Source organism: Ascaphus truei, chromosome 3 (assembly GCF_040206685.1).
Source record: "Ascaphus truei isolate aAscTru1 chromosome 3, aAscTru1.hap1, whole genome shotgun sequence".
NCBI lineage: Eukaryota > Metazoa > Chordata > Amphibia > Anura > Ascaphidae > Ascaphus > Ascaphus truei.
This window is the reverse complement of record NC_134485.1, coordinates 365,337,586-365,361,193: the sequence shown is the minus strand read 5'-3', so window position 1 is coordinate 365,361,193 and position 23,608 is coordinate 365,337,586. Positions and strand designations below refer to the sequence as shown.

Below are 23,608 nucleotides of genomic sequence, written 5' to 3'. Positions count from 1 at the left end.
GTTTTGATAGAGGGCTCTAACCCCCTGCAGGAAGGGGCCACTGAATCCAAATTTCAGCATAGTTTGATCTAGGAAGGACCATTTGATTCCGTCAAACGCTTTTTCTGCGTCAAGACTAAGGATCATCGCTCTGGTTCCTGTGAGGCGCACATGGTCTATTATATCCACAATTTTGCGGGTGTTGTCAGAGGCCTGTCTACCTGACACAAATCCTACTTGATCTATATGAATGAGCCGTGGGAGAATTGGGTTGAGCCTGTTTGCCAAGATCTTGCTATAGAGTTTTAGATCGGTATTCAGAAGGGAGATTGGCCTATAGTTGCCACAAAGGAGAGGGTCTCTACCCTCCTTGTGGATAATTGCCAGGTTTGCCGCGGTGATTGTAGAGGGGATCAGTTCCCCTTGCAGGAAAGAGTTGAACATATCTAAGAGGTAGGGGGAGAGAATCGGCAAGAATGTTTTATAATAAGCGTTGGTAAACCCGTCCGGGCCGGGCGTTTTAGCTAATTTAATGGAACCAATGGCTCCTGATAGTTCCTCCTGGGAGATTTCTTTATTTAGATCGTCTAGTTCCTTGTTCGAGAGGGATAGGAGGTTCCAGTGCTCCAGGTATTGTGTAATTGTCTCGAGGGATGTCGGGTCATGGTTAGGGGGGTTTAAGTTGTAGAGGTCCGAATAAAAATCTGCAAATTCCTGAGCTATCTCTTTCTCCATATATGAAATTTGACCGTTTTTAGTGCAGATTTTAGAGATTTGTGATTTAACTCGGATGCCTCTGAGTTTAGTGGCCAAAAGCTTATCGGCCTTGTTGCCCTTGTCATAAAAATTTTGTCTGGACCATCTCAGTGCTCTCTCTACCTCTTCGAGTTGGGTGTGTTTGAGGGCTGCTCTAGTTTGGTTTAGTTGTTTGAATATTTTTTTGGAGGCTGTGTGCTTATGCTGTTGTTCAAGTTGCGCAATCTTATCTGTAAGGTCTTTTTGAAGCTTGAGTTTCTGTTTTTTCTTATGGGCTGCGACTGAGATTAGGTCGCCCCTGATTGAGGCCTTATGGGCCTCCCACAGCATTGCTGGGGCCGAGACTGACCATTTATTAATTTGAAAAAAGATAGAGAGTTTTTCTCTAACTAACATCTCTGTTTCTGGGCAGTGGAGCAGGGAGTCGTTTAGCTTCCACTTGTATGGGTTATTCTTTACGAAGGGCAGAGAGAGAGTGAGTTCAAGGGGGGCGTGGTCAGACCAGGTGATTGGGCCTATATTTGAGTGGGAGGATGCCCGGAGGATGCTGCTGGTGCCTAGGAAATAGTCGATCCTCGAGTAGGACTGATGGGGGGGAGGAGAAGAAGGTATAGTCCCTTTGACCCTGGTGCTGTGCCCTCCATATGTCTGTGAGGGAGAATTCTGCCATTATGTCCCTACATTTTTTGGCTTTCTTTTGAGCTTGAGTAGTGTGGGATGTAGCTGGAAAAGCAGGGGGAGGGATGCTAGGGGTTGTTGACCTATCCTGCGTGTTGGAGGCCACCATGTTAAAGTCCCCTCCGATAATTAGGGAAGAGAGGGCCTGTTGCTCCAGTGAGTCAAGTAGTTTCTGGAGGAACAAGGGTTGGCTTTCATTAGGGGCGTAGATGTTGGCCAATGTTATGGGGGAGCCCGCAAGGGTGCCTTGAAGTATTAGAAATCGACCCTCTGGATCAGATTGAGTTTTGGTGAGGACGAAGGGGACATTATTCCTTATCAGAATAGCCACCCCTCTTTTTTTGCTTGGGGAAGACGCGATGGTTGCTGTTTTTAAGAGGCTTTAGACCGGTCCAAGAAGTGATTTTTGAAAATAACAATATTCTCATTTTTAAAGACTTCTGCATTGATCCATCAAAAGAAAAGGTTTTCAACAAATATGTCCATATATATTGCAAATGTGCATAACGTTTGCCCTCATCTACCCAACACAAATAAAAATATTCAGCAAAGTAGGAACTAAGACATTCTACACACCAAAGACCGCACAGCCTTGCAGATGAAGACTACGCAACAAACAAGAGACACTGTGGACATGAGGCTGTTGGGATAATACATTTCTAATGTTCCCCCAGACTCTCTAGAGTCTCTTAACCCAGGAATATGAATGGTAGGATAGAGAAAAAGATGGATTTTTTTTTCACTTCCTAGGTTAGTTAAAAAATCAGAAAATTATGTATAAAACACAACAGGACTCTCAGATATATGAAGCAACTCTATAACGAGGGTCTATAAGGTACTGTCACTCCCTCTTTACCTGCCCACCTACTTGAACTCTGTGTCAGTGTATAGTGCAGTCAAGTTAAACTCTACACTGACACAGTGTGTAGACAGACGGCACTACACATTGACCGTGCATAAGCTGACGGCACTATCCACCTGCATGGTCAGGTTATGCTCTGTCATTGTATGCAGGTATTCATTTGAATGTTTTTCTTATTGTGACCTTTTTGACAATGAGGTAATTTCTGCCTCCAACTTCCAGCCAGGTTTGCCACCCCTGTATTAGAGCTTTATCTCTAAATTCCTAAAAAATAAAATGGGAATCTTGCCATTATTATTCAAATAGTAGTAATGTTCCTGTGAGCGAAGGCAGTGCTCCCTGAATTCTTCATCAATTTATGGGGGGTCTTCATGTCGTCCTTGTGCCTCCCCCCCCCCCTTTTTTTTTTTTTTTTTTTTAACAGCCATTTCTATTAAAAATCAATATAAGTAGAAGTGCAATGTTTTAGAAAATGTTTTATGTTTGCTAAATGAATGCAACATCCACAATGCTTCATAAAAAAACCAAAATAGATATAGCCGTAAGACCAGCCTAAAACTTACAGTGGTCATTTCTTCAATCTCCGGTTGCTGCCTGCTTTTGAGGTCAGTGCCTTAAGGAAAAATAAAAAACATCTTAAAATAGACTGGATTGCACCTCTGATGAATACTCTTTTATCTGCTGTTAAGCACAGTATGAATTTTATGACTTGTGTTATTGCATAATGCCTTTTGGGAATAAAAATACATTTCCGTGAGCTACTTTCTATAGATGCTTTCCATCTTTGTCATTATCTCGACCAGTTTAACTTTTTTTTTGTAAATTGTAAAAAAAAAATATTCTATTTAAGCAGCATTAACCTTACTCTGTACTTGACTGAAAATTATAACAGGCCTGCATTTTTCTTCCCTGCTGCTTCAGTACACACAGTCACATAGATGTCTGTGTCTAAAACTTGAAAATTGACTTTATAAACATTGAGATCTTCTAGAAATTGCCTCCTAAAGCAGCCATTTCTTCTAAATTGCATTGGCTTCAGAAGCGAGGTATTGTCTGTAGCAAACCTTAGTACGTTTACATGGGGGTTGTAAATAATATGCTATAATCTACTTATACAGCTCAACCCCATTATAACGCGATGCAAGCGTGGCTACCAATTTTCGTATTTAGGAAACTTTACAACACTATTATCGGTTTCTAAAATACTTTATTGTACAATGCATACAATTGTACATTATTTCTAACGCAATCTGCTTATAATGCAATGTGATTCTTTGGACCCCAAGCGCAGCATTATAAGGGGGTTGAGCTGTATTAAGTATGACGTGAGTGAATGTACCCTTGAAGCTGCTATGCTATTTGCATTGCCAGGGCTGTCGCAAATTCTTGTTAATCACAGTAATGCTCCGAGTTTTTCACTTTTGGTGAATTGGTGTAGCCATAAATTTGGTGCTTACAGAGTAATCCTTATGTTTAATATTCCTGGATCGAGCAAAAGTTATACAGAATACAATACAGTTCTAAACAGAAGTAAAGATAACCTACAATGGTTCAGATTTCCCAAAACGGCATTCTTCAGATTTTGCCATGCAGCTAGCATTGCGCCTTTAGTCGGTGACTTCTATCCAAAACAATTTATTGGGTGTCTTGGGAGATTTTCTTCTTTTCCATTTTTCTATCTGTACTTTTGGTACATATATTGCAAATGATGTAATTCCTTCCTTGAACACATTCTATGCTGGTAAATGAATGACCGGACCATGCTCTTGATGGTCCAATTTCTTTAGCGCATGTTAGCTGGAGCTCAGCAGGACTCTGCCTCTTGATAAGAATAGCTGGTCCACTGCTTCAGACAGCGACTGGAAAATTGAGAAGATCTGAATAAAGACATTTGGGGCAGGATTTGACAGAAGGACAATAGGAAAGTGTGTACGGTAGCTTGAAGGGAGTAAAGAGAATGAGCCATGTGGCCTGAAAGGGGTGCAATATCTAGGGAGGAAATCTTTGAAGAACAAGTCTTCCTCTATTTTCTGTCCACAAGCAACGGAGATCACTCTTCCACCCCCCCCCCCCCCCCCCTGCCCCAGGAGGACGTGTCTGTCTGGGTACCATCCTTTTTTGCCATTTTCACTTAATGCTATATTGCTTATTAGCTGCCAGTTATACCTGAAAATGTATTCCTCTAGTAATGACGCAAGTATAAGATGCCAGGTAGTAAATAATACTATTTAATTTTGTGTATGCTCAAGCAAATAATACCACCTTGTGGGTACATTTGCATGTCTCGGCCAGGTCTGCAACCTTGTATTTTCCTATTCTCTTGGCAAACAATGCTTCCACTGCTGCCAGGGATTTTGGGTAATGACATGCAAATGAGCACTGTCACCTTTTGCCTCTTTCAGTTTAACATGGACCCCTATAAGCTTATGTCTACCGTATTAGTCTTTTTCCAGTCCGCCCGGGTTAAAGATGTGCAAAGCCAATAAACCTACTCGCAGACTATAGTTTTGACCTTTTGGGTCTCATCAGTGCGAGGTTGCTAAGTGGGTATAACCAGACCATAAAAAGTTATGGTGAGTAAAACTGTGTACAGCAAATAAACATACCACTTACATGCAAATGTACCCATAACTGGTATTTTTATTTGCTGTACACAGTACCATGGAGTTTTTTTTTGTTTTTTTTGTCACACGTAATAATTACTCGCCATAACTTATTTTGTTGCCTATCAATGCTTCAGGATTTTATCCTTTTTATATATATATTTGCCGTGAATTTAGTGCTGGTTAGTGACTTTCTCCCCTATTAACCATTTTATTTATTTTACATGTATCCTATTTACATTTCTTTAAGCTTTTAAAATATTAAAACCTTTCAATACAAGTTATGCATAATGTTCACGTAATAATTTTTTTTTTTTAAACCTCTATTTTCAGTGTTTAATACCGAGTGTGCAACAATGGCCCATTCAAAGGCAAAAGTCAATGATGGGAAAATTACCTATCCACCGGGAGTCAAAGAAATTTCAGACAAAATATCCAAAGAGGAGATGGTGAGACGGCTAAAGGTAAGTTTAACTCATGCTCACCAAAGTATTATCGAATGAATTTTGCATTGCTGCAGTCACAAGTTTTACCGGGTGATTTGCAATACAATTCAGCGGAGCCGCAAATTGCCAAATCATGTGATTTGCTAGCCCCAACTTGTCAACTTGTGTCTTCACCCACGATAACTGGTGCAATAATGGCTGCTACTTTCACTTTTGTTTACATGTTTCTTGCAAGCTAGTTGGTACAAGGCTGGTTTCAATTATGTAGTACAGGCAGTCCTCGTTTTACAACGCTTCGTTTTACAACGAATGGCTTATCCAACGCTATGCAATGCATACCTATATTCATTTTTACAATGCCAAAACGGCTTATCCAACGCTCTTACGACACTTTGCAACGTTGTTTATGTGTGTATATATATATATATATATATATATATATATATACACAACATTGCAAAGCGTCGTAAGATCATATATATAATATATTATACTATATAATATTATATTATACTATATAATATATTATTTATTATGTTATATTATATATAATACAGTATATACACTATATAATGTGTGTGTGTGCTGCATATCTTATTGCCTGCGTAAAATATTTGGTGTATTTTAGTGTTAAAAATGCCTTCAGGAACGGAACCTTTCATTTAAACAGTGTTCCTATGGGAAAACGTGTTTCGCTTTACGTTTCGCTTTACAACGCCATTTTGAGTAACGCATTGTGTTGGATAACCGAGGACTGCCTGTAATGTCACTCTATGGTCATCTCCTACTGCAGTGGTGTTCAACTCCAGTCCTCAACTCTCCCTCAAACAGGTCAGATTTTAAGGCTATCCCAGCTTCAGAAGGTGGGTGGGGTGTCTTGAGAACTGGAGTTGAGCACCTCTGTTCCAGTGCATTTAAACGGAGCAAGACTCTGCTACCAAATATCTTCACGGCCCTACCTGTATTTTAGAGTTCTTGTGCCTGGCCCATTGTATCTTGTGCTTTGTTTTAGTTATAAAATAGGAACTACTTAATTGATTTCCCCACCGTACACTATTTTTTGGGGGCTTGTTTAGTTGGAGAAATTGCTGGGTCTTCTCAATTCTATGATTGCACATTGTAGCCGACTAGCAAAGGTTCATATCCCACGTAAATATTCACAATATTTATTTGCATTGCTGCAAATATTTTTCGTGTTTACCATTTTTCCCTTATGTTTTACTGTATATTTATTGTATAACTTTCTTTCTTCTTGTCTCCCTAGATGGTTGTAAAAACCTTCATGGATATGGATCAGGACTCTGAAGAGGAAAAAGAGCACTATTTAAATCTTGCTTTACATTTGGCTTCTGACTTTTTCCTCAAACACCCTGATAAAGATGTGCGCTTGCTGGTAGCCTGCTGCCTCGCAGATATCTTTAGAATTTATGCCCCTGAAGCTCCATATACATCTGCAGATAAATTGAAGGTAAGGTAACTTATTTTATTTTTTTAACTCCCCAACGAAATGTGTCAAAATGCAACACTTTGTGGATTTCAGTAACCAGTGCCTGGTCTTCTGGTTTGCAACATGTCTACCATACAGGTGTAAGCACTATCAATTCTTTCAATGCTTGCAGACCTAGGATAGAAAAGGGGACTAGTGTTGAATGCACACCATCTCTCAGCAGTGCATATCTTAGGAGTTGTGTAACTGCTGGCACCAATTATGTATGGCAGGGGTTGCCAACTCCAGTCATCAAGGGCCACCAACAGGTCAGGTTTTCAGGATATCCCGGTTTCAGCACAGGTGGCTCTACCTATGTTGAAGCAGGAATATCCTGAAAACCTGACTTGTTGCTGGCCCTTTTTTTCTGTAAAGTCGTAACTTTAGAGTGAAAACACCAGGCTACAAGCACGTCTTTATTTCTCTCTGATACTGGTCAAGCGATGCCTTTCTCGGGCTATGCTAGCAACTATATAAATTATGTTAACCAAGCACGGAAGCGTCCTTATGACCTGTACATCTAAGGCCGCGTCCATGGAGAGTTTGCGGGCGGAGGCGCGCTTCCGCTCGGCACTGAGCCCCTACAGCCGCAATGAGCGGCTTTAGTAGGGGCTCGCCTACGCTTCCGCAAGCGCGCGGAAGTGTAGGTCTTAGGAAAATGTAAAATTTTCCCGCTTGCCGGAGCGCAGGGCTGGTCACGTGAGCGGTTCGCCCAACGAGGGCAAACCAGCTCCGTGACGTCACTGGCCCGCCCCCCGACACGCCCACGGACGGCGCGCTGTCTCAGGCCAGGGAAAGCACCCGCTTTCCCTCAGCCTCAGCGCGCCTCCGCCCGCCAGCAGAAACCATGGCCGAGGCCTTATGATGGACAAGAGCTCTTCTAATATCTCTAGAATGATTTCTAGAAAAAAAGGAAGTAATACTCCTAGTTGATGCGTAGAGTAACCCTCAGCAGTAGCTATTGGAGGGAATTCTAACCAAAATATTGATTTTTGACTCTTATTATTAAAGGAACTAGTACTCCTTTAACGGTCATCGCCAATCATGTTCTGTTCTGCTGAGGTTACTCTGTCAAGGAAAAAATATATTGTAATATTTAACCATAACAAGTAAAAAAGGGAATGTATATGCTTTGAGAAAATAAACATTCTAAAAGGCATTTGTTTTCCCCCATAGGATATATTTATGTTTATAACAAGGCAGCTGAAAGGTCTTGAAGATACAAAGAGTGCTCAATTTAATAGATATTTCTATTTACTTGAGGTAAGTATCGGAGTACTTTCCATGCCCATTGCATTGTTTTTCTTTACCTAATTACTAATGGGTCTTTTCAAATTTTTCTTTTTCATGCAGAATATTGCCTGGGTGAAGTCCTATAATATATGTTTTGAGTTAGAAGACAGCAATGATATTTTCACACAACTGTACAGAACACTGTTTTCCGTGATTAAGTAAGTTTATTTTAAGATCTATTAGGCTAATCATTTGGTATTTATATAGAATGAATATATAGGATAGTCCGTAAAAAGACACTAATAACCCTTACACTATTTGTAGTGGTGTGAGTGGGAGATAATAATTACATCCATAGTTTCCAGATCTGTTATTCATCTTACATTTTGAGTAACTAAAATACTAGCTTGATGTTTTACTATTATGGTGGTGGTCATTTTGAACTACATTATAATAATGTATAAAATTAATCTTTAATTAAAAAAATTAAATATATATATATATGCAAAGAAAAAGAAAAGGGTCTCTGTAAAAGTACTCAAGCAAAGGTGATATATAAATTGATTTATTAAAGAAACAAAAATTACACAAAATAAGCTAAAACAGTCCCCAAGGTATCCCTACACCATGAACTCCAAGGGGAGTGCAAGCAAACACAACCCCTACGTACGTTTTGCACCCTGGCTTTGTCCGGGGGCTTGATGTAATAACGTCCGTTAAGGGTTTAAAAGGACGTTGGTAAATCACGTTAACCAATATTATTGCGAGCAGCGAGGGAAAACACAGCTGATGAATAAGATCCATTAAGAGGGAGTAATGTATCCATAAACAAGATGGTTGACTCAAGCCCACGTTTAAGGGGTGCATGACGCCTCTCCGATCATGTAAGCAGGTCTGTGATTGGTCCGAGTGAGCCATTCTGCCAATCAGAAATGCAAAGACATTCTTCTATATCCAAATCTCTCGACACTTCTAGCAAAGCAGCAGCAGAAATCGCCATACAAGATTGTAGATGGGCGTGTGCCTCTGACATATCATGGAGGGCTATAATTGTTTGCCTCTTTGTTAAGGGGTGGATGACGCTATATATATATATATATATATACACACACACACACACACACATACATACATACATACATACATACATACATACATACATTGAATGAAGCAAGGATAACTTAAAAATTCATTGTAACATCGCCGGAAGAAGAGATCAGTGTATCTCGAAAGCTCGCACAAATAAAAGCATTTCGTTAGCCACAGAACGGTATCATCTATTTATTTTTTGATTATTGAAGCTCGGCTAACACGGTACTGATACCTCTACATATATATATATATACTAGCTGAGAGACCCGGCGTTGCCCGGGATGTAAATGCGTAATAGGTAGTATTATTTATAAATGGTGGAACAATAGGTGACTATTTGGAGGGGATGGGAGGGAGGGAGAGTGGACAGGAGGGGGGGAGAGTGGACAGGGGGGAGAGTGGACAGGATGGGGGGGAGAGTGGACAGGAGGGGGGGGGAGAGTGGACGGAGGGGGGGGGAGAGTGGACGGGGGGGGAGAGTGGACGGGGGGGGAGAGTGGACAGGAGGGGGGGGTGACAGTGGACAGGAGGGGGGGGAGAGTGGACAGGAGGGGGGGTGACAGTGGCCAGGAGGGGGGGAGAGTGGACAGGAGGGGGGGGAGAGTGGACAGGAGGGGGGGAGAGTGGACAGGGGGGAGAGTGGACAGGATGGGGGGGAGAGTGGACAGGAGGGGGGGGGAGAGTGGACGGGGGGGGAGAGTGGACGGGGGGGGAGAGTGGACAGGAGGGGGGGGTGACAGTGGACAGGAGGGGGGGGAGAGTGGACAGGAGGGGGGGTGACAGTGGCCAGGAGGGGGGGAGAGTGGACAGGAGGGGGGGGAGAGTGGACAGGAGGGGGGTGACAGTGGACAGGAGGGGGGTGACAGTGGACAGGAGGGGGGGGGCAGTGGACAGGAGGGGTGGGCAGTGGACAGGAGGGGGGTTGGTTTGGTTTAAATTGACGGGTCCCTCCTCTCCACTCCCCCTGTATCTTTCTCCGCTCCTGACCCCCCCCCCCCCCCCCACCCCCCCACCCCCCATGTGTAGCTCCGGTCCCCACTCTACAGTGTCTGAGACACAGTGTAACAGACGCACACAGACACACACACAGTGTCCCACACACACACTGTCACGCTGTGACACACACACACATAGACACAGACACAGACACACACTCACACACTCACACACACTCACACACACTCACACACACTCACACACACTCACCTCTCCTTCTGGCCGCCGCCATGTTAGTTAGTCCGCGAGGGAGGAAGGGGTCCTTCCTTCCGCCGCCATCTTAGGTGCCGCGTGGCAGCGGTAGGCTGCCCTGGCCAATGCCTGTCCCCGCGCCAGGGAGGTGAGCGGGAGGTGAAGGGAGGTGAGCGGGAGGTGAGGGGAGGTGAGTGGAGGGAGCGGGAGGTGGGTGGAGGGAGCGGGAGGTGGGTGGAGGGAGCGGGAGGTGGGTGGAGGGAGCGGGAGGTGAGTGGAGGCAGCGGGAGGTGAGTGGAGGCAGCGGCAGGCTGCCCTGCCCACTGCCTGTCCCCGCGCCGGGGAGGGAGTTGAGCGGGAGGGAGGTTAGGTGCCGCGTGGCAGCGGTAGGCTGCCCTGGCCAATGCCTGTCCCCGCGCCAGGGAGGTGAGCGGGAGGTGAGGGGAGGTGAGTGGAGGGAGCGGGAGGTGGGTGGAGGGAGCGGGAGGTGAGTGGAGGCAGCGGCAGGCTGCCCTGCCCACTGCCTGTCCCTGCGCCGGGGAGGGAGTTGAGCGGGAGGGAGGTGAATGGAGAGGGAGGTGAATGGAGAGGGAGGTGAATGGAGCGGGAGGTGGAGGGAGTTGAGCGGGAGGGAGGTGAGTGGAGCGGGAGGTGGAGGGAGGTGAGTGGAGAGGGAGGTGTGTGTGATGGGGGGGGGAGAGGACAGAGAGGTGTGTGTGTGTGTGTCCCCTTTGGCCCGTCACTCCGCCTCAGGCCAATGCGAGGTGTGGGGGGCGGGCCAAGGGGGTGGTGTGAGTGTGTGAGGCCAATGAGAGGTGTGCGGGGGCGGGCGGGCCAAGGGACCAATGAGATTGCCGCTAGGGACACCGGACATCCAGCAGGCAGGCATGCATGCATGCAGGCAGGCAGGCAAACATACAGTGCTTTCACTAATATAGTATAAGATATATATATATATATATATCTCAAGACAAAGTGTTCTCTTAACCTCTGAACTGCAATTTCTTTTTTTAAGGGGTATAGTTGGCTTCTCAAGCAGGTTTTTGAACCATTGCTATGTTTACTCTGTTTAAGCTTCTTTTACTAGTGATATGTTAACTGCTATATTGCCCTAAATTTCAGCAATGGCCATAATCAGAAAGTTCACATGCATATGGTGGATCTGATGAGCTCTATTGTTTGTGAAGGAGATACGGTTTCTCAGGAGCTGCTGGATACAGTTCTAGTCAACTTGGTTCCTGCACACAAGGTAGTTATTTTTTTATTTTTCAGGAAAATTAGATTATAGCAGTGACCCAAAATGTGTTAAGACCATTTTGCACACTGAATGTCTTGCCTTTCCACTACTTGGTTTTTGATGCAGATATTTGTGTAATCATTTGTTCGGTCTGCCTTAAATAAGAAAGGTTTGTTTGTACCTTAAACTTTAGAAGGGCAGATTTTATAAACTGAGGACTAATCTACAATTAATAAATTGGGATGATGTTTTTGCAGGGAAAAATGTAGAAGATAAATTGGAAGGCTTTAAAACATAGTTACAAAAGCATACTTATCAGTGGATAATAAGTATAAAAGAAATAAGTCAAAACCAATGTGGCTAAATACACAGGTAGGGGAGGAAATGGAAAAGAGGCAGTTGTTTAGATTCTTTGTCAGAAGGGACGGGAGGCATCGCGTTAGAATTATAAGGAATGTAACACACATTTTAGAAGGGCAATCAAATTAGCAAAACTGGATAATGAAAAAAGGATTGCAATAGAAAGTAAGATCAACCCTAAAAAGTTCTTTAAGTACCTTAATAACAAAATACTTAGAAAATAAAATATAGGACCCTTTCAGTGTGAGATGGACTGGCAGATTATTGGAGATAAGGAAAAAGCAGAGGTATTAAACAAATTATTTGCCCCCGTGTTTATCAGGGAAGAATCAATTTCAATAGTGGTGCTGCAGTAGGAAGCCACAACCTCCATATTAATGAACAATTGGTTAACTGAGGAAGAAGTTCATAGGCGGCTTGAAAAAATTCAAGTAAATAAGGCACCTGGCCCCGATGGCATACATCCAAGAGTTCTCAAGGAGCTAAATTCAGTAATAGCCAAACAATTACAAGGACTCCATTTCCACAAGCTCAGTACCACAAGATTGGATTAAAGCAGTTGTGGTGCCTATATTTAAAAAGGGAGCTAGATCACAGCTGGGAAATTACAGACCTGTAATCCTGACTTCAATAGTGTAAAAACTACTTGAAGGTTTAATACAGGATAATATTCAGGAATACCTCATGGAAAACAAAATTATTAGTAATAGTCAGCATGGATTTATGAAGGATAGATCATGCCAAACTAAACGTATTTGTTTATTTGAGGAAGTAGGAATTTAGACCACGTTAATACAGTTGATGTGGTCTACTTAGATTTTGCAAAGGCTTTTGATACGGTTCCACATGAGGTTGGTGTACAAAATAAAGAAAATTGGACTCAGTAAAAATATATGCACCTGGATTGAAAACTGGTTGAAGGATAGACAAGAGGGTTGTCATAAATTGAACTTTTTCAGGTTGGGCTAAGGTCGTGTGTGGAGTACCTCCAGGTTCGGTACTGGGACCCCTGCTTTTTAACTTGTTTATTAATGACCTTGAGGTTGGCATAGAGCAATGTCTCCATCTTTGCTGATAATACTAAATTGTGTAAGGTAGTAGAATCAGCAGGAAATAATTTCTCTCCAGGACTTGGAGAGGCTGGAAACTTGGGCAGGTAAATGGCAGATGAGGTTTAATACAGATAAAGGCAAAGTTATGCATTTGGGAAGCAATAATAAACAGGCGACTTACAAATTAAATTGGGGGAATCCTTGATGGAAAAGGATTTAGGAGTGCTTGTAGACAGCAGGCTTGGCAATAGTGCCCAAAGTCAAGCAGTAGCTGCAAAGGCAAACAGGATCTTATCTTGCATTAAACGGGCAACAGGTGGAAGGGAAGTAAACATAATTATGCCCCTTAACAAAGCATTAGTAAGACCACACCTTAAATAGGGAGTACCATTTTGGGCACCACTCCTTAGAAAAGACATTATGGGACTAGAGTGCAGAGAAGAGCCACCAAATTAATAAAGGGGTTGGACAATCTAATTTATGAGGCGCTAGCTAAATTAAATGTATTTACATTAGAAAAGAGGCGTCTAAGAGGAGAAATGATAACTATATACAAATATATTCGGGGACAGTACAAGGAGCTTTCAAAAGAACTATTCATCCAAAGGACTCGGGGCCATCCCTTAAGGTTGGAGGAAAGGAGATTTCACCAGCAACAAAGGAAAGGGTTCTTTACAGTAAGGACAGTTAAAATATGGAATTCTTTACCCATGGAGACTGTGATGGCAGATACAATAGATTTGTTCAAAAAAAGTTGGACTTTCTTTTCTAAATAAAAAAAAGAAAAAAAGGTATATAGGGATATACCAAATAAGTAAACATGGGAAGAATGCTAATCCAGGGAGTAATCCAATTGCCAATTCTTAGAGTCGTGAAGGAATTTATTTTCCCCCTTATGAGATATCATTGGATGATATGTCACTGGGGTTTTTTGTTTGCCTTCATCTGGATCAATAAGCAATAATAGATATAGGATAAAGTGTCTGTTGTCTAAATTTAGCATAAGTTGAACTTGATGGACGCATGTCATTTTTTAACCTCATCAACTATGTAACCACCTTGTCCGTTTTTATTTTTTACATGTTTAGCAATATTGCCTGTATTTTTTTATATCTATCTCTGCATATTTGGGAGACATTGGTCAGACAATTTAGCCCAGTGTTAAAACTGCCGTTGTCTGAACTTATACATTTTTGAAGGACTTACAAATGGGGCAAGGCTAGTAATCGGTTCTGTGCAAGTTGGGAGTGAGAGAAATATCCTGCACAGCTTTCAAGCAAATTTTGCTAGAATTAGTGAGATTCTCAAGAACCTAAGTTGTGTGGCTGAAAAATATATTTAATTTAAATGTTAATAATAAACCTAAAAAGTTTGATCTTGCGGTCAGAAGATCACTGTTTTCATGGACATTATTTGATTTGTATTGGTTGTGCAGAGATTTTGTATGAATTTGCTAAGGCCATATAATGCTAATTACTAATTTATGAAGTCTGTGAAGGGTTTGTACATGTCTGTGGTCTTAATAGGCTTTGGAATGTGTCATTTTTGTGTCTGGCGCAAAACCAAATTTTATACAATCCGATCATTTCAGAATCCAGCGTGATAGAAAAACCAGAATCCCTGTAAATAAAATAAAAGCTTTTGTGGTAATCTTTTTAATTCCATCACTGATAAAGGGCTTGCAAAGCAAGTAATTGTTTTATTTAATAGCTTTTAGTTGCACTTTTTAATATTATTTTACATTGCAACATGTTTATTGTAAAGAGGTACAGGCCTGTACGCACAATTTGCTTTGAAAAGACTCTTCTTGGCAACATTTGTTTTGGTTTTAATGGGCTCTGGTTTTTTTTCTCCACCATTAGTCATTGACTACTTTGAGTGATTAGAGCTCAGCTGCAATTTAGCTAATGTGTGTTTTATTGAGACAATAATATGTGTCTTTTGGCTTTCAGAATTTAAACAAACAAGCTTACGACCTGGCAAAAGCTTTGCTGAAAAGAACAGCTCAAGCTATAGAACCATACATTACAAATGTAAGATGACAACTTTATTTTTTTTTTAAATTAAATGCTAAATGCATAATCCTATTTATACAATACAATGTATGTTGTGCATAAAAACATTGGCTTTTGAAAAGTTTAATGTATTGTCTTTTTTTGTGATAGCGGTTTGTAAACTATTTCTTTATGCAGGTTAAATAGTTTAAACAAAAGAAAAAAATTGGATCAACTGATTATGCTGCTATTTCATGAACTACAAGGATGAATGAGAAAAACAATAATTAAAAAAAATAAAATTACAAATGCATAGGACCCGAAGAGTGAAAATATTTTTGCACAGAAACGAGATTAAACTTTGTAAAAACTCTTCAAATAATTTGTTTGCCATGAAAATGATAAGTTTTCTTAAAAATACAATGTTCTGATATTTATATGTATTTTTTTTTAGCTAGTTAAATATGCCACTGCCATTCTTACAATTACTGTATTTTAAAGGCAGATTGAATCTTTCTATGGAAAGCCACTTACAGTATATCCTAATCTTGAGGCTACGATGTCTACAGATATCAGGAAAAACTGGTTTTAAAATCTCTTGTGCTTTTTCCGCTTTACCTTTAATTAAAATAACTTGTTAAACTTCTAAAAATGAACTTTGTTCAGACCAGTGTGGTACTAGCTTTCAATCCTAGTAAATAAGATATGATTGACAAATGAATTTAATCTATCCATCAAAAGTTACATGTTTAGAAATTGTGAAAAACCGAATGAAGTTGAACATGATTATGCAGGCAGAATTTCCTGAGCGTATCTGGATGTTACATTTTGGCATAGTTGTGTTTCTATTAAATGACATGGTGAGCTTCTGTTCCCTTGGTATTGTAATACACATGAACAGTCGGGTAAAGATATGTTTATTTCCTGACTGCTCCCTTTTGTGTAATGTCATCATGTTCAGCAAGTGGTTGCACAGCCAGAGCCCCTAACTTCATTGTTTCTATAGTAAGGAGGACAGGATGGGCCCCCAAAAAAAACATTTGTAATTCATTTCTAGAGAAACAAAAGAAGCTAAACCTTTCATTTTTAGTGCAGTTAAATTAGTTGAAGGAAGCCAGTTAGATTATTAAATTGTTTTAAAAGATGTTGTTTTTTTGGTAGGCTACTTTAAACTGTATTTTTATATGATTGAAACAAGGCCAGTAGCTTATAGACCAGGTATGGGCAACTGCAATGCTCAAGGGCTGCCAACTGGTCAGGTTTTCAGGCTATCCCTGTTGTTGGCTGAGCCACCTGTGCTGAAGCAGGGATAAAACTTGACGTGATGGTGTCCCCTGAGGACTGTAGTTTGCCACCCCTATTACAGACAAACGCACACAGCATTTTAATGCCATGTAGCGGGAATTTGAATGGCTCACTGGGAAAGCAAAAACTCCGTCCATGTTGGAATCTGTCAAACATCTAATACGTTTATTATTCTTTACTATTTTTTTTAACCAATCGTGGTGTTGCATATTCTGTAATGCTTTAAAGTCCTTTACTTTTATTATCTTTGCAGTTTTTCAACCAGGTTCTCATGCTTGGTAAAACCTCCATTAGTGATTTGTCTGAACATGTCTTTGATCTGATTTTGGAGCTGTACAACATCGATAGTCATCTGCTCCTCTCTGTTTTACCTCAGCTGGAGTTCAAGCTTAAGGTAAATATGATAATAGATTCACTGATTTTGATGTGTACATATGAAAACCAAGTAGGGGGCTTATAGGAAAACTTTTATGAGGCTATAGTAAAAATGCAAAGTTATTTGGTTTGCATTCAGTATGCAGTGAATATAAAACCATTCTGACATATAGTATGCAGTGAGTGCAAAGCCTAGCTGACGTACAGTATGCAGCGAGTAGATGACCTATCTGACATACATGGAGCCTTTGCCTAGTTTTGTAACTTTTTATTTTGGATTTACTACCTGTTTCATTTTAGTATTCTACTTTATTTCTTATGTAGCAAAATATTTTCTAAGATGCCTGTAGTTTATTGGCAGTTGCATTTCACGTACTTTGTTGGCTGTTTATTAGGTTGTACGATGTAAGCATACAGATCACACTATGTTTCTCCTGAACTTTTTTTTTTTTTTTATGGGAAGATGAAAGATCTGGCCAAAAACACAAGTGATCTATGATTTACTTTACTTTTGCATCCAGTGCGAGACAACAGCTATTTATTTTCAGGTTTTTATATTCATTACATGGTGATGAAGCCGTTTTATATATGATTCATTGGGGAAAAATTGACAGTTTAAAATCCGCAGTAAATTCAGAAACCTGTATTGGTGGTACCCTGTGTGATTTTCTAGCCATATGTAATGTTGGAATAATTTAATGTTCCATTTGTTTTTCATGTTTAATCTCCTTAACTTTAGTTTTTTTGTAATTTTCTATCTCTTAAGTAGATTGTGCTTGTATGTATCCCCACATATCAGGAGAGGGTTCAAAGTACAGGAATGGATGGAAGCTTAGTACCAGTCTAGGTTCATGATTGGGCAGGGTAAATGTAATACATTTGTTTAATTGGTCTTTTATTCAAAGTACTGTATATGGTATACGCATGTTCAGATCAACACGTAATTCTAATTACTGGTGGATGTGAAAGCCTTTCTTAACTTTTTTTTTTTCCAGCCAGTATGTTAGTCAAAATGACCCGTCATCTTCTTGAACAGAATTCATCTTATTCCATTTAACGCATCTGCAACGTTCTAGAAACGGCAGATGCAGTATCCAACAGAAACAAGCAAAAAAGGATGATGCTGACTAGACTTCATCAGGGTCCCAACTTTGCGACCCTTGTAAGGTCCAGTGAACATCAATAGAGCACACTAATAGAAACGTGTTCTCACTTGTCTTTTCCAAACTTTGTGCATGTGTGGTGCTGTGCTTTAAAGGGTTGGGTATCTTAAAAAAGTACTTCTCAGTTTTCCATCAGCCCAAGCAATGCATACGGAAAAATCAAATTCTGCCGAAAGTCCACAAGCCTGTCTTCTATTGCATCAAACATGATTTTCTGTTGATCAATTATTAAGTGCTGAATGTTTTTGTGTTCATAATCCAGAGCAATGACAACGACGAACGACTGCAGGTGGTTAAACTGCTAGCAAAAATGTTTGGGGCCAAGGACTCGGAATTGGCTACTCAAAACAAACCGCTTTGGCAGTGCTATTTGGGGAGGTACATGTGATGTTAATAATTTTCCTGAAGTGTATACCCCCAAATGAAATGATTTCATTTTAATAACTCTTTGAATTCCTGCACATTTACATGAAAATAGAACGTTCTAAAAAAACATTTGCTCTGTGTTTGTGATAATCCTGATAATTTTATAACCCCCTCCCAACACAGGAGCTAAGAGTCTTTTTCGAAGCTGAACTGCACTATTTTCAGATCTGGGGACCCCTTGGGTCCCGAGGTATTTTGTGACTGAGTTACCAGCGTTACTTCCTACTTTAAATGACCGTAAAATAGTGTTGCGGAGTTATGGGGAGGAGGAATGCTGCTTTAAGTTATTTTGTTTGTTTTTCCCCTTTAAATCATGGGAATATTTGCCTTAAAAATCACGAATTACTATTATAATACTTTCTTGGGAATTAGCTGATGGAGGATATCTAAACTTAAAAATCTTATTTTTATAATTTTGTATCCAAGATTGCATGGAATGTAAGTGCTCTATAGAAAAAAATATGCCAATCTGTACACACTAAATAATGCCAAAAAATAAGTGCTTGTTATACAAAAAACAATATTTGGGTGTTCTAGGTAACCTTAAAACACACCTGCTTAAAGAAGCATATGAGTAGCAATACATAAACCTTGGCCCCTTGCAGACGCACTTACCAGAACACCCTCCTACTGTCTCTGTACGTTCTTCCTACCAATTAGATTGTAAGCTTTTTGGGGCAGGGACTCCTTTTTTTTAAATGTTACTTTTATGTCTGAAGTTCTGATTCCCATTGTGTTATTTGTACTATTTGATATTTATTTGATTGTCACGTGTATTACTGCCGTGAAGAGCTATGTACATTAATGGCGCTATATAAATCAAGACATACATACAATTTTAGGAAGCAGAGTTTGTAGTCTCCCAGTTTCCGAACTAAAAACTGTTAAGATCTATAGAATGCAGTCATGCTAGTTCATGTGAAGGGCAACAATGTACAAGGCACCAAAATCATTGCAATTGTTGCCCTTCAGAGATTAAATCTTGTGCATACATGTGTACTCGTCGCCATCTTGCAAGAGTTGCAGATATTTAGTGTGCCCCTATTGCTGAATTTGGCCTAAGACTCGTGCAGCATGCAGACAAAGTACCGTCGCTGGCCAATAATGACAATGATTTACTAATATAAAGCAGTATCCGACCTGGTTTCCTGCCTCCACTCCTGCACCCTTTTATGGGCACCTGGCTATTGCTATCACCCACCCCCCCCCCCCCCCCGTATCTTTACCAGATAAAATTCAAATTGGTGGGGCATGCTAATGTGTTTATTTGTTAGTCAAGCCACTGGTTTTTGCTAGAAGAAAGATTTGGCCTGCAATTGCAGAACAAGCGCAAAATAAAGTGCTGGTAGATATTGCTGCTTGTGCATTACTTAATCAAAATAAAGAGATTAATATTTGTATTATATTTTACCAGGTTTAATGATATACATGTACCCATTCGTTTGGAGTGTGTGAAGTTTGCTAGCCACTGTCTAATGAACCACCCGGACCTAGCAAAGGATTTAACAGGTATTAAATACCATATGTTATTTATATTTTATGTTGCATACTGTTTGGTAATTGGACTTACAGTATAAACTGTGTTGTAACACGAACAGCCTAGTATGTATTACATAACTGCTGTTAATTTTGCTACCCTGAGGGCCTACAACAGAAATGCAATTTGGCATTGTACAGTACATTGCTTTGAAAAGTGTAGGACGCTGCAGTGCCATTCTGCAAAATACATTGCTTAAAATAAGAAGTAAGGAGGAGAGGGTGTTTAATGACTAACACTTAATTTGTATTGAGATATTTGTCATGTCTAATAAGCACATGACTTATTTGCCATCCATGATGAATTCTTCCTTGGGGATTAATTAATAAGTCTTATGGTTAAAATGAGAACTTATTTGAATGTATGTATTTATTTTTGCTAGTTTTAACTACTTGCTGAAACTTTTTGCGTTTATTGTGTTGGTACTAATGCATGAGTAACTATGGCGAAAACTAAATTACCTATATTTTGGGGGTAGGACCCACTTGGCGGCATAGGATTGATGGGGTGTTGTGACAATAGGTAAAAAAAACTCCTGTGTAGATTTTGAAAGGAATGGGAAATTACCATTCCAGTGGCCTGAATGTCAGGGAACTGTTAACTTATGTATTACTAGCTGAGAGACCCGGCGTTGCCCGTGAGTTAAATTTCCCGCTAGGAGAAGGGGGGGGGATGGGGGGGAAAAAGGAGGGGGGGGAAAGGGAAGGGGAAAGGGTAGGGAGGGGGTGGGGAAAGGGAAGGGGAGGGGGGGGGACAGTGGACGGGAAGGGGAGGGGGGGGGACAGTGGACGGGAAGGGGAGGGGGGGGGACAGTGGACGGGAAGGGGAGGGGGGGGGGACAGTGGACGGGAGGGGGGGGACAGTGGACGGGAGGGGGGGGACAGTGGACGGGAGGGGGGGACAGTGGACGGGAGGGGGGGGGACAGTGGATGGGAAGGGGAGAGGGGGAGGAGGGACAGTGGACGGGAGGGGGGGGGACAGTGGACGGGAGGGGGGGGGGACAGTGGACGGGAGGGGGGGGGGACATTGGACGGGAGGGGGGGGGACATTGGACGGGAGGGGGGGGGACACATTGGACTGGAGGGGGGGGGACACATTGGACGGGAGGGGGGGGGACACATTGGACGGGAGGGGGGGGGACACATGGGGGGGGACACATTGGACGGGAGGGGGGGGGACACATTGGACGGGAGGGGGGGGGGACACAGTGGACGGGGGGAGGGGACACATTGGACGGGAGGGGACACATTGGACGGGAGGGGGGGGACACAGTGGACAGGAGGGGGGGGGACACAGTGGACGGGGGGAGGGGGGGGAACGGGCAGTGGACGGGAGGGGGGGACGGGCAGTGGACGGGAGGGGGGGACGGGCAGTGGACGGGAGGGGGGGACGGGCAGTGGACGGGAGGGGGGGACGGGCAGTGGACGGGAGGGGGGGACGGGCAGTGGACGGGAGGGGGGGGACGGGCAGTGGACGGGAGGGGGGGGACAGTGGACGGGAGGGGGGGGGGGGACAGTGGACGGGAGGGGGGGGGCAGTGGACGGGAGGGGGGGGGGCAGTGGACGGGAGGGGGGGGGGCAGTGGACGGGAGGGGGGGGGGCAGTGGACGGGAGGGGGGGGGGCAGTGGACGGGAGGGGGGGGGGCAGTGGACGGGAGGGGGGGGACAGTGGACGGGAGGGGGGGGGGCAGTGGACGGGAGGGGGGGGGGCAGTGGACGGGAAGGGGAGGGGGGGGGGACAGTGGACGGGGAGGGGGGGGGGACAGTGGACGGGAAGGGGGGGGACAGTGGACGGGAGGGGGGGGACAGTGGACGGGAGGGGGGGGACAGTGGACGGGAGGGGGGGGACAGTGGACGGGAGGGGGGGGACAGTGGACGGGAGGGGGGGGACAGTGGACGGGAGGGGGGGGACAGTGGACGGGAAGGGGAGAGGGGGAGGAGGGACAGTGGACGGGAGGGGGGGGGGACAGTGGACGGGAGGGGGGGGGGACATTGGACGGGAGGGGGGGGGGGACATTGGACTGGAGGGGGGGACACACATTGGACTGGAGGGGGGGACACACATTGGACGGGAGGGGGGGGGACACATTGGACGGGAGGGGGGGGACACAGTGGACGGGGGGAGGGGGGGGAACGGGCAGTGGACGGGAGGGGGGGGACGGGCAGTGGACGGGAGGGGGGGACGGGCAGTGGACGGGAGGGGGGGACGGGCAGTGGACGGGAGGGGGGGACGGGCAGTGGACGGGAGGGGGGGACGGGCAGTGGACGGGAGGGGGGGACGGGCAGTGGGGGAGGGGGGGACGGGACAGTGGACGGGAGGGGGGGGACAGTGGACGGGAGGGGGGGGGGACAGTGGACGGGAGGGGGGGGGCAGTGGACGGGAGGGGGGGGGGGCAGTGGACGGGAGGGGGGGGGCAGTGGACGGGAGGGGGGGGGGACAGTGGACGGGAGGGGGGGGGGGACACAGTGGACGGGGGGAGGGGGGGGAACACAGTGGACGGGGGGAGGGGGGGGAACGGGCAGTGGACGGGAGGGGGGGACGGGCAGTGGACGGGAGGGGGGGACGGGCAGTGGACGGGAGGGGGGGACGGGCAGTGGACGGGAGGGGGGGACGGGCAGTGGACGGGAGGGGGGGACGGGCAGTGGACGGGAGGGGGGGGACAGTGGACGGGAGGGGGGGGACAGTGGACGGGAGGGGGGGGGACAGTGGACGGGAGGGGGGGGGGGCAGTGGACGGGAGGGGGGGGGCAGTGGACGGGAGGGGGGGGGCAGTGGACGGGAGGGGGGGGACAGTGGACGGGAGGGGGGGGGGGACAGTGGACGGGAAGGGGAGGGGGGGGGGACAGTGGACGGGGAGGGGGGGGGACAGTGGACGGGAAGGGGGGGGACAGTGGACGGGAGGGGGGGGACAGTGGACGGGAGGGGGGGGACAGTGGACGGGAGGGGGGGGACAGTGGACGGGAGGGGGGGGACAGTGGACGGGAAGGGGAGAGGGGGAGGAGGGACAGTGGACGGGAGGGGGGGGGGACAGTGGACGGGAGGGGGGGGACAGTGGACGGGAGGGGGGGGACAGTGGACGGGAAGGGGAGAGGGGGAGGAGGGACAGTGGACGGGAGGGGGGGGGGACAGTGGACGGGAGGGGGGGGGGGGACATTGGAGGGGGGGGGGACACATTGGACTGGAGGGGGGGGGACACATTGGACGGGAGGGGGGGGGACACATTGGACGGGAGGGGGGGGGACACATTGGACGGGAGGGGGGGGGACACAGTGGACGGGGGGAGGGGGGGGAACGGGCAGTGGACGGGAGGGGGGGAACGGGCAGTGGACGGGAGGGGGGGGACGGGCAGTGGACGGGAGGGGGGGACGGGCAGTGGACGGGAGGGGGGGACGGGCAGTGGACGGGAGGGGGGGACGGGCAGTGGACGGGAGGGGGGGACGGGCAGTGGACGGGAGGGGGGGACGGGCAGTGGGGGAGGGGGGGACGGGCAGTGGACGGGAGGGGGGGACGGGCAGTGGACGGGAGGGGGGGACGGGCAGTGGACGGGAGGGGGGGGGACGGGCAGTGGACGGGAGGGGGGGGGGACATTGGACTGGAGGGGGGGGGGACACATTGGACTGGAGGGGGGGGGACACATTGGACGGGAGGGGGGGGGACACATTGGACGGGAGGGGGGGGGACACATTGGACGGGAGGGGGGGGGGACACAGTGGACGGGGGGAGGGGGGGGAACGGGCAGTGGACGGGAGGGGGGGGACGGGCAGTGGACGGGAGGGGGGGACGGGCAGTGGACGGGAGGGGGGGACGGGCAGTGGACGGGAGGGGGGGACGGGCAGT

The 23,608-nt window shown here is 45.3% G+C and overlaps 1 protein-coding gene across 1 annotated transcript in view; it reads left to right on the top strand.

The window, feature by feature from the left end:
* Positions 1-23,608, top strand: part of PDS5B (PDS5 cohesin associated factor B) — a 104,294-nt gene that overhangs the window by 28,203 nt on the left and 52,483 nt on the right. The window contains exons 2-10 of the mRNA XM_075592136.1: positions 5,212-5,342; positions 6,589-6,792; positions 7,987-8,073; positions 8,164-8,261; positions 11,446-11,572; positions 14,925-15,005; positions 16,525-16,665; positions 18,072-18,187; positions 19,650-19,744. Of these exons, the coding sequence (XP_075448251.1) occupies positions 5,235-5,342; positions 6,589-6,792; positions 7,987-8,073; positions 8,164-8,261; positions 11,446-11,572; positions 14,925-15,005; positions 16,525-16,665; positions 18,072-18,187; positions 19,650-19,744 (1,057 nt within the window). The 5' untranslated portion in view covers positions 5,212-5,234. The remainder of the gene's footprint in view (positions 1-5,211; positions 5,343-6,588; positions 6,793-7,986; positions 8,074-8,163; positions 8,262-11,445; positions 11,573-14,924; positions 15,006-16,524; positions 16,666-18,071; positions 18,188-19,649; positions 19,745-23,608) is intronic.